Source organism: Odocoileus virginianus, chromosome 9 (genome assembly GCF_023699985.2).
Source record: "Odocoileus virginianus isolate 20LAN1187 ecotype Illinois chromosome 9, Ovbor_1.2, whole genome shotgun sequence".
Classification (NCBI taxonomy): Eukaryota; Metazoa; Chordata; class Mammalia; order Artiodactyla; family Cervidae; genus Odocoileus; species Odocoileus virginianus.
In genome coordinates, this window is record NC_069682.1 from 28626846 (window position 1) to 28639094 (window position 12249).

At 37.4% G+C, this 12249-nt stretch overlaps 1 protein-coding gene across 1 annotated transcript in view; it reads right to left on the reverse strand.

The window, feature by feature from the left end:
• CUBN (cubilin) overlaps positions 1-12249 on the reverse strand; it is a 255728-nt gene that overhangs the window by 48221 nt on the left and 195258 nt on the right. The window contains exons 56-58 of the mRNA XM_020881287.2: positions 11715-11864; positions 5608-5808; positions 3112-3241 (exon numbers count right to left, since the gene is read on the reverse strand). Coding sequence (XP_020736946.2) covers positions 3112-3241; positions 5608-5808; positions 11715-11864 — 481 coding nt within the window. The remainder of the gene's footprint in view (positions 1-3111; positions 3242-5607; positions 5809-11714; positions 11865-12249) is intronic.

The window sequence follows — 12249 nt, forward strand, 5'->3', positions numbered from 1 at the left end:
TCATCGCAGCACTGTTTATAATAGCCAGGACATGGAAGCAACCTAGATGCCCATCAGCAGATGAATGGATAAGGAAGCTGTGGTACATATACACCATGGAATATTACTCAGACATTAAAAAGAATTCATTTGAATCAGTTCTAATGAGATGGATGAAACTGGAGCCCATTATACAGAGTGAAGTAAGCCAGAAAGATAAAGACCAATACAGTATACTAACGCATATATATGGAATTTAAAAAGATGGTAATGATAACCCTATATGCAAAACAGAAAAAGAGACACAGATGTACAGAACAGGCTTTTGGACTCTGTGGGAGAAGGCGAGGGTGGGATGTTTTGAAAGAACAGCATGTATATTATCCATAGTGAAACAGATCACCAGCCCAGGTGGGATGCATGAGACAAGTGCTCGGGCCTGGTGCACTGGGAAGACCCAGAAGAATCGGGTGGAGAGCGAGGTGGGAGGGGGGATCGGGATGGGGAATACATGTAACTCCATGGCTGATTCATGTCAATGTATGACAAAACCCACCGAAATGTTGTGAAGTAATTAGCCTCCAACTAATAAAAATTAATTGAAAAAAAAAAGAATTATGATGGGTTTATTATAGCTTTTAAAAATAAATCTGTTTAAGTTATTTGATATCCTGTCATCATTTTGGTAGGTTCTTCTTCTGTCTCAGGTGTTTTTGTTTTCTGGTGAGTTTTTTGGGGTTTTTTTGTCTTCTTGCTAGCCTCTGTTCAGTTCAGTTATTCAGTCGTGTCCGACTCTTTGCGACCCTGTGGACTGCAGCACGTCAGGCCTCCCTGTCAATCACCAATCCCAGGAGTTTACTCAAATTCATGTCCACTGAGTTGGTGATACCATCCAATCATCTCATCCTCTGTCATCCCCTTCTCTTCCCACCTTCAATCTCTCCCAGCATCAGGGTCTTTTCAAATGAGTCAGTTCTTCGCATCAGGTGGCCAAAGTATTGGAGTTTCTGCTTCAACATCAGTCCTTCCAATGAATATTCAGGACTGACTTCATCTAGGACAGACTGGTTGGATCTCCTTGCAGTCCAAGGGACTCTCAAGAGTCTTCTTCAACACCACAGCTCAAAAGCATCAATTCTTCGGCACTCAGCTTTCTTTATAGTCCAACTCTCACATCCATACACGACTACAGGAAAAACTACAGCCTTGATTAGACGGACCTTTGTTGGCAAAGCCTCTGTAATAAATAGCGTATAACATGGAATAGTTTTTTAAATATCTCATGATTAGAGAGGATTAAGAAAAACGATACAATATGTTTAAATGATATGTTTTGGTTGGCTTAATGTTTTCAAACTGATGATAAAGATCAAGATGAAAAGTTTCTTAATTTTCTTTAACCATGTGCAACATTTAACGTTCCTGTAATAGAAGAGGGCTAAACAATTGCTAGATAATTTCCGAAAATACTACTTATTTTCTATAGACTATTCTTATTTTCTATAGACAATACATTTATTTTCCATAACATGCATCCATGAAGAAAGATAAAAACCTGAATTTCCAGGAGGGATTCAAAGCTTTTTTTGGGTTTGCATCATTTTCCCATGACAGCACAGAAAGTATCTGAAAAAACCCGTTAACCCTGAAAACCTCATGAAGCTGGCCTATTTTGAGAGCCTTGAAAAATCTGTGTTTTACTACAGTCTACAACTTCTGCGGTACCTAGAATCATATCTGTTTCATAGAATTCAGTTTCTTAGAAAGAATATAATAAATCATTTTCCAAACATACTGACCTGACCTTTGACTATGGTGAGCCCCGGGGCCTATATATATATTATAGCATATGCTATAATCCTACACGTGTGAGAATCAAATATCGTGCCATGATGGCAAATGACAAGAACTATCCCTTAAGCTTCCATTCTGAGCAGGCGATCCCTTCACAGACCTCTTGCTCCTGTCCATCTAGCAGTTGTTGTTTATGCTTTCGTTCTGAGGACTTAAAAGTTGTTTTGGCTCTGGGGCATGGCGTCCTTAAACAGTCTCAGGTGGGAGCTGCAGTGTTCAGGATTCAGCCTGTAGCCCCTCCCCGTCTGTTATAGGAATCAAACCTGAGGAGACCTGTCTTACAGTCCAAGGACCCATTTGATATGTGAGTCTCTGGAGGTAAACTGCAGAGAGTTTATGACTTGGGGGAGAGAATATGATCATAGTCACATAGGAAGAACGGAGGTAGGAGGAGTCCTAGCCCATTAAGTGTCTATAAAAAATTCTATATTACCATAAACTACAGCAACTTTCAGAGTTTTCCACCACATGCTATATATCACTGAAATACAGGAGTTAGAAATATATCATCTTGGATGACAACAATTGTGAACTTTATCACTTGGAGAACTGCAGGTTAGTTTCCCTTAATCAGTCTTGTTGGAAGTAGGCAGGATCAGGGGAGAATTCACTGATGATATAAGATACCTTGTCGAGGACCAGTCTAGAAATATTCTGAAACAGGAATAAAATGTATTTCTTAAGTAGTTAGAAAATTTACCTTTTGAGAGAGAGCATATGGAAGGATAAAGGACATGATTTGGGGAGGAAATCTGATAAGGATTTTTTTGACTTTTCATTTAATAGCATATCACTCGGGGAAAGTTATGTGATACTCCTGAGCTTCAGTTTTCTCTTCAGTACAGTGAGATTAATAATATATACCTCATCTGATTGTATGAAGAACTAAGAGAATGGTACAAGTGGTCATTAAAGTCCTTCGTGTATTATATGTGTCTCCAAAATGAAAATTGTTTTCTCTTGCCCTCCCCATACCCTTTGAGATAGGCTTATAACACTGCACCCCATTATATAAACTCCTTTAAAATGGTTGAAAAACTCCAACAATTGTTTGAGCTGGTGGAGTGCCTGTTTTTTCCTGCATGACCACTGGTTTGTGTGGAGGGTAAGGAGGCCATGTCCTAGGCTACCAAGACCACACCACAGACTTGCTTTCTCTTCCTCCAGATTCTCATATGTACCTCCGATGAGCATCAATACTCTGCATCATTAAAGGAATATCTTCTCTGTAAACAGAGCTGAAACAGTTTTCTCAAGAAAGTAATGTGTCTTACGTACTTGAGCTGGATGACTCTGTCGCTCCTGACAGTGATGGTGTAAAGGCAGTGCATGTTGTCAGGGTAGTTGGAATAGGTATACGAAGGACTCTTGATGACTCCAGTGGAGAGATTGAACACACCACCGCAGGCTAGGACAGAAGTGGGGGATATGCAGAGAATGATTACAATTCGAAGCAGAGGAAAGTCATTGTCAGACATTCTTTACTATGTTACCCCCAAGAGAGACGATAATCATTTGTCCTAGAGCAATATAAACCTCCCTTTATTGTGTTTACAAATAATTCATGCTTTTCCACTGCCATGAAGGGAAGAAACAGTAAGAAGCAGGGAAGAATGCTTCAGGGCACCTCTTGGAATGGAATAAGTCTGAGTCCAAAATAATGGCCAGCGTGAAGGTAATGAGAGAGAAGGTTCCATGTGTTGGAATAGAACTGTCCTTCCTCTATGTTGAAGTGACAGATTCAAAGAGATGACAGTGATGGCTGGAAGTTTAGAAAAGGTGTGCTGAATGCAAGGCACATTGTGGGCTTACGAACCCAGGAAGGACTATGATCTAAACATCTTAAATAATATAGATTGGAGTCTCCTATGTCCAGGATAGACTATTATAAGGTGATGTTCCAGAAATCAGTTTTGGAATAATGGAGTTAAGTTTCCTTCTTGGGCTCACATGCATAACTCTTGGGTCCTGTGTATCTCTAGCTAGTCCTGAGACTGGTAAGGACCATACTCACACAAGTTTTACTGAAGAAACAAGGCCTATCCCTTGCCCTGAGGCCAGCAATTAATAGGTCACAACGCTTAGTTATTCCTACTAGGCAATAAAAAAACACCTGTAAAAATGGAATGAAATTCCATTGTAAAAATACATAGGATTTTTATTTGTTTGACCTTGCATGTAAGAAGGATGAACTTACCCAGTGATGGAAAGTGCCCTATTCTCACTGCAGCAAGAAAGGTTTATATTTATTATATATTGTGATTCTAAAATTATAGTAAGGTGACTATACTTTGATGATATACTGTCAATGGATGTGTTCCATTTACATCTGTTAGGAATGATAACCAAATAGTGGCTCCCATTTAAGATTATAAAGGTTATTTATTTACTTGTCTGTTTATTTTGTCTCAGCTGAGTCCACCTTGCAGAGAAAGTTATCCTCTATGCCCATAAGTATTCATGTGCTGAGACCTCTGCGTACATTTGCAGTGAGTTAAATGTTAGATTTGTGTAGCCGTTATTCTATTTCATCTTGTACACAATTATGTGGTCTCTGAAAACTATGCCTAAATAACTCCTAAATTTGTCCATTGTCAAGATATGAAATTTCAATATCAATAAGCCTCTTTAAATGAGACTCTGAAAATAGATAACATGAACCCTTCACACAGTGTTTTAGGAAAATGAGGGATTAAAGACTAAAAGAGTATAAAGCAGGGAGGAAACTCTCCATAACACTAGCTGAAGCAAAAAAAATAAAACAAACCACCCCTTATCCTTACTCAGCAGACAAATGGGAGAAGGAATGTTCATGGTTCTATTCTGTTTGTGCCAACAGAACCCCAGAGCCACACAAAATCATACATCACAAATGGGGTCAGGACTTGGGTGGTAGCTAATGTGGACACATTGTGAAGGCCTTCTTCATGAGTAAATAAACATTTTCAGTCTCCTTTGTGGATGGGAACAATATTTTTTTTTTTTTTAAGAAAATGATTTGACTTTCTACCTTTAGCAACGGGTTTTGTCAAGTAAAGATCAAACAAACATTCTGCAAGATCTTTTTCTGGCCCATATTATTATTGGAGTTGGGATGACATGGGGGAAAAAATTTGCTGTTAGCAAACCAACCAAGTTTATTGCAGGAGAGGAAAAGGCCATTCAAAACAGGGAAGTGGAGTCTTATGATTTTCAAACAAACATTGATCAAGCTGTCTACTAAAAACTGAAAAGATCTTGGCAGCTACAAAGATCTTTGTACAATCTGTGACTTCTCATCTTGCCCTTGATATAGAGAAGTTGTAAATTATCACAGAGTTGAATTCATCAATCTTTTTGTTTACTTGTGCTTTTCACATATTGCTAAAAAAAAAAATATTCTTTCATACCAGAAGATTATAAAAACATCCCTTACATTTTTTTTCTAAATTTATAAAGCATTTCCTTTCAGCAGAGTGAAAGTCAAAAAACTTACTTTATGCTATATACAAACAACTAAGGTGGCTGTTCATTCTAACTTAAATGATCAAAAATAAATCTCTATCTTCCATTTGATTTTCAAAGAGTAGTTCTGTCAAAGTTTATGAAAAAGGCCTCCCCATTTGAAAAAGGAAAATACCTAAGTATTTTTAGACCATGTATCTAATTAATAACTTTTTCCCTTAAAGTCTCTGAATCTTCAAGTTGGTCATGTATGACTCACAATTAAATCTCCTGTGGAAACTGCTCAAGAAAAAAAAGAAAATTCCAAACTACATCATTACGGTCACTCACAAGTTATCCTATAGGAAAACTTGAATCCCAAGTCCGTGGTGTGTGCGTTCGAGTAGAAATTCAGCAGCACTGGACCAGAGATGGTGAGAGGGGACAGGCTGTCCTCCCCACACAGGGTCGCTAAAGGCGTGGAAGACAAGTTGTAACCCCTGATGATGTGCACGCCGTCATTGACACAGCTTCCCGTTACTGCGGAGTGAGCTGTTCAGGGCAGGGAACAACCAGAAGCAACATAAATAATCATCGGAAGCAATGTAAACGATCACACAAAAATGTTAGGAAGATTCATGCAATTTACACAGAAATTAAAATCAACAGTCATTTTGATAAGTCACTATTTAACTCAGTTTCCTGAAGGTTACTTCCACCCTAGTTACAAAGTAAGCACAGGTATGAGGAAACAGGTAGACCTTCACAAGAGGTAAATCCTACTTTGAAACAATCCACAATTTTCTTTCTTATAAAATGACTCCTTTAATTCCATGATTATAAATAGGAGACACTTTTGCCTTCTGATTGACATCTGGCAATATCTGAAGACATTTTTTTTGCTGTCATGTTGGGGTGTGCCACTGGCATGGAGCGGGTAGATGGATACTGCTAAATATGCTATAAGGCTCAGGGCAGCCACCCCAGGCCCCCTGCCCTCCCACCACAAGAATGATCCCACCCCAGATGCTAAAGTGCTGCTAGTGAGAAACCTGTCTGTAACAGTGAAGCTTATACACAGAGAAGGGACTTCTGCCATGAAGAGTGGAATAGAAATGCTTCTAACTGGGCACAAATCTGTGTCAGCAGAGCTCTGCGTATCACCTCACTGCAGTAGATCAAAATATCACTCTGATTCTTCAATGGGAAGACACTTGGTGACCATAGGCATAAGAAGACCATAAGCATAAGAAGATAATGATATTAAACACTTTTCCATAATCATAGGGGAACCAATTGATATATAATCAAACTATACACAAAATTCCCAAGTGGAATATAGTTAAATGCAACTAGATGATTGTCTTCTAGGGAGAGAAAAGAACTTAGTCAAGAACTTTTAAAAAAAGTTCTTCAGGAGCAAGATGTATTTCGAAGTTGAGTTAATGGCCAGGGGGTAGCATTCAATCAGATATGTGGAAACTTGTCAGGAAGAGTAGTTCCCTGAAATGGAATAATAGTTTTCATGGGCAAGAGCTAATGTCATGGGACAAGGCACTACAGCCACTGTGAATTTGATCTTCAGTCTGTGATTTGATGAATATTTACTATTGAAATCTTTGAGTATAAAATAATCCTTCATGATTTGTTTTTATGTCTATTTTCCATCCTCCAGAAAAACTTTAAAGCACATGTATTATTTGAAATGGGTAAAGCTCTATCTAATATCTTGAAATACAATTTTTATCACATTATTCTGGGCTTCATTACAGAGAGCAATGTTCAATTCTGGATTTCATCATGATTCCATGAACTTGGAGAGAACTGAAAGGAAGCCAAGGATGAGTAATTCAGCAAAAATAGAAACTTGTGGAATTTAGATGCAGACTTCGATTTTCTTTCAGAGTCATAGAGAGGCAGAGACTTAAGAGAGGAATTAGAAATAGTGGGAAATCCTTTTTATTGAAATAGTATAATATTATAGATATGCTAAAGTCTTCCCAGTTAAACAGCAGAGAGCTCTCAAGAGAGGGATGTGAATCGGGGGCAGCTCTGAGTAGCTTCAGGCTGGACTCCCAGTGGAGGATGATCCCTGGGAAAGAGAAGCAGGTCCTGGTACAGAGATCAGCTTAGCAGAGTGTGAAGGTCAAGGTCTTGTCATGCAGGCAAGCAAGGGACCTCATACAACTATACCGTCTCTGCTGGAGTTTGACCAGTTTGCCTAAAACATCAACAGGAACTATTTCAGAAGAACCATTGCTCAATGCTTTCTAAAGTAGTGAATTGTGAAATGGGCCTACTTTTGGATTTCTTGAGAAACAATTGTGGAAGCAAAGAAAAGAAGAGGTAAGTAGCTGCATGATGCCACTTAAAAAAAAAAACAGTTTAAATGGAGGAGAAATGTGAATTAAGATGGATAAAAGACAATTATCCTGCTTCTTGGCGGGAAAAAGGGGCAAAAGGGAAAAAAAAATCTGAAACCAAATTTTCTCTTGTTTTTCCTTTTGGCTTTCTATTATGCATTGCTTGTAAACCAGAACTTATAAGTTAATGAAGGAAAATTAAGGCAAATATTACATAGAATTTGCCAACTGGCTGCTCTGGAAATCTAGCTCTGTTACTTGTGGGACCTTTGAGACCACCTCTGGAGGACAGAAAGCAGAAAACCTCTGCACTGTTCTCCCCGTTTTCTGTATCAAGGGACTACTCTCTATTTAGTTCTTATCAAGAGATACTCTGGATTTGAGAAAAACTGAGTTTAGAATTTGCCTAGACGTGGTATTTTTTAGTTAAGAATTCTAAACCCCTCATTCTGTCGCCAAGGTGAATCAGTGTTATTATGCAATTTTAATGATAGAAAAACTAAGGCATAGAAGACAAAGGTTTGCCTTAGGTTATCTCATCTGTGAAGTGTTTTCTTCTTCTATAAAGTTAAAAAAAGAAAAAAGGCCTATAATCCTCCTGTCACCTTGGAGGCATCTGCTTGGCCATGGGAATAATGAGAACAGAAAAATATACTTTTAGACCGTTCAATATTTGGGAAAGTAAAACGAGTATTTGATGACACCTGATTCCAAAATAAGTGTAAACATAAAAGGCTTCTCTCTCATGCTTTCTCATTATATTTTGTCTGTTTTTGCTGTTTTCTTTTTGACCAAAGTAACATTTTGAATTTGTCAAATCTCTATTTTTATTTCACAGCTTTGGAAGACACTGTTAAGAAAACCAAGAACCATTTTAGTCTTGAGGTAATTTTAAAAGTCTTGTAAGAGCTCAAATAGAAATTTCTTCTATGACTTTTGACTTCCCTGAAATTTTATAGTTTGGTAGTGATCGTATAGAAAAGATAAGTATGTAGTTCATAGAATGACTAGTATTGGAAATGTAGTAATAAGGAGAAAGATAAACCTATGCCAACATACAATACCATAACGTGCTTTCAGAGCAACTCATTTTAGTAGAAAGTAGGTCAGTGAACATTTGTAACCTCTCTGTAGGAAAAGCATCAAAAAGCACTCAACTAGCCTGAAAGGTAAAATCTTTCCTAACCAGTTGTCAGTGTTTAGTAGACACAGCATATGGACAAGGGTGTTTCCCTGTAGTATTTCATAGCCTGGAATAGCTCATTTTTTCCTTGACAAATTCAACTTTTGTGTCAGTGGACCACCAAAAAAAGCAGAAACAATGTTCATCTCTACCCAGTCAACACAGTCTCTGCTGGCTGCTTGGACTCAGAAATACTTTGGACAGAATCTTTTGGAAATGGTTCTATGGCCTCTAGCAGCTAGGAAGATGGATGCTCCTATAGACTGGCTCTGATTTTTCTTGAGAGCAATTCTCTCTCAGTTTTACCACAATATACTGCACATGATTTCTTCAGGCTCATTTAGAAGGGGGTGGAAGATTATTTTTACTGTAGCTACTTGCTGATGGTATTCAATGAACTATGGTATGGATATGATTAATGATAAGAATCTAATTACAAAATAAATCTGATTAATGTTGCCCTTTTGGGGAATCATCATGACTCATTTAATCTAAGCCAGAAAATGACTCACTGAGCAGTTTGAAAATGCTGAGTATGTGTAACACTAGAAATGTCACAAGACATCATCATATGATCTTATACAAAGAGTAATCTCTTCAACTGGGCAATTCTGAGCAAATCTATCAGTAAAGAAGAAATCACTGAATCTGGAAAAACCAAATATCTGTTTGCAGGTGACTCACATTAAGGGTGTGTCTGGAGATTCTGACTGCTGGCAGCAAAAAGATCCTGGTGGCAGCAAAAAGAACAAAACAATGGCCACTCTGGGACTTCCCTGGTGGTCCAGTGGTTAAGACCCTGAGCTCCTAACATAGGGGGCCCAGATTCTATCCCTGGTTGGGGAACTAGATTCTGCAAGCTGCAGCTAAGACTCAGTGCAGTCAAATAAATAAATTTAAATAAAAAATATTTTTTAAATGGCCACTCTGATGAATTATGGTTCACAAGATAATGTTTCTACAGGCACGATCTGACTTTCACAAGTACTATTTTATATTTTTGCAAAAATTACAGTGATTATCAGAAAGATTAAGTAGTTTGTACAAAGTCATGTCATTAGTAAGTGGCCATTCTGGCATTGAAACCCATCCTAAAATATTAAAATACCCCCATCCTAGGTCAGATAGTCCACAGTAAGCTCAGCTCTTTACCCTATCTGGTCAACTAAACTCAGGGAGTTACTGTTCACCCTAAATATAGGTTGCCTTCTAATCATATATACCATTGGTTTTGGCAGTGCTGTGTGTGGCTATTTTATATAGTATATTTGACAACATCATCTTTTTTTGGTCTAAATTATATTGCCTATGACATTCTCGTGTTTATGGAATTTAATGAGAACAAATGCATAGATAAGCGCACAATCCAAGCCACAAGTTTCTCCCCAACTTATTAAAATAACTTTGTCTCAATTATAAAAATAATAGAAAAGGTATAATATGTGATGAATTTAATTAGACTTATCATGGTGATCATTTTGCAATATATATATATATATTAAACCATTACGTTGTACACCTGAAACCAATATAATGTTACATGTTATACTTCAATTTTTAAAAAAGTTTTTGATAGTTCTTAACTCATAAAAGAAAACAGAAAGGTATAAAGAAGGAAATAAATATCACCTATCAATCTATGACACCATAGTAACAACTTTTAAAGTGCTGCTTAATAGTCTTACAGATTTTATTGCTACACTTTATTTTAAATTAAAAAATTGGATCATTTATATAAACTGCTTTATCTTCCCCTAATATGAATACTTTATAAACCATGAACATCTTTTATATTACTGTAATTTTGTGCTAGGAAATGCTGGGAAGATTCTATTTTACTTCTTAGTCCATTTTTACAATGACAGACATCAATGCACACTTGGCATTTTCCAGCAAACACTTATCAGAAGCTACAATATGTAGAGATATAGGAAAACAAGGTCATAGAAAAAGGATCCAGTGAGACAGGCTTTGTGTAATTTATCAACATATGAGTACTGAAATGTCATTTTTATTCTTATGAGACATAAATTTTCTGGAGGCTGAATATTGCAGAACATTTTGCCAGATTTAACTTTACATGCCATGGGAGACCAACCCAAACAGAAGCAAATTTTGGTTGGATAGGTGAAGCTTGGCAAATGTAAAAATTAATTGTGATTTAGAAATGAAAATTAATTTGTAAAAAATATTAAAATGACTGAGTGGTTGAAGGTGCCTGTCTTTTCTCTGTGGTGTGATACCACCCAATTAAATATCAGGTTGTGTCAAATGTCATCAGAACCCAACTCAAACCTCAGCTCCACTGGCTCTTTTCCAGCAGTCAGGAGGAAGCCCAAAGGGGCGCTATGGTCAGCAATTTCCCAATCCCTGTGGAACTGAAGAGGATGAAAAAGGAGAGGAAAGGGTATCTCACAGTTATAGTTCATGAAACTAGATCACAGATATTTATTAATGTCAATAATTCATTCACTCAACATTTATGGAGTAGCTATTGATACTTTGACTCAGTGGTGAAGTTTCTCTTGCTAGTTAGTTCATTGTGTGTGTATATGTGTGCACACATGTGTATGACTGTGTGTAGGTACATGTACCTGTGTGGAATAAATGCAAATGAATAAATTAGAAACCATGATTAACATGTAATAGATTTCAGACTTACTTTCTTCAGGCCATTTACATGATGCTTGTATTCTTAAAGCTCTTGCATTATTATTTTTTTTTTACCTCTGGATGGAATATATAGGATGATATGTAAAATACTAGATGGAATTTTATTCAAGTTTACATCAACTCCACTCTCACATCTTTCATGTTTTCTTCAAATGGTGATTTTTAGACAATCTCGGCCTCTACTTATTGCTCGTTCATTTATTTAGAACCAACTGTAATTTACATAAAAATAAACTTACCTTCCAGACGGAAAGACACCAAAGTCAAGAGGATCACGGACAGAGGACTGGCTTCTATGATGTAGGTGCAGTTCATGTTGTTGTCATATTGCTTTGGGTAGTTTGGAGAAACGATATAACCTGAAGGGCTAGTGAAATTCCTCCCACATCCTACATGGGAAGAAAAAGATATTCTCAGAACATTTGTTCTCCCAGACAACAACTCTTCATCAGTGAGGAAAGCCTCGATTTTCCTAAGCTCTCTAGAGCCAGGGTCCCCAGCCTCTGGGATCTACTGCCTAATGATCTGAGGTGGAGCTGATGTAATAAAAATAGAAATAAAGTGCACAATAAATTTAATGTGCTTTAATCATCCCGAAATCATCCCCCATGCCAATCCATGGAAAAATTGTCTTCCATGAATCTGGTCCCTGCTGCCAAAAAGGTTGGGGACCGCTGCTTTAAAGATATTCTCTGAGACACTCCAAATGGAAGCAATGGTAACTAAAAGAATGGAGCTCTGATTTAAAAATAAGTATGCATGCAAAATTAGAAC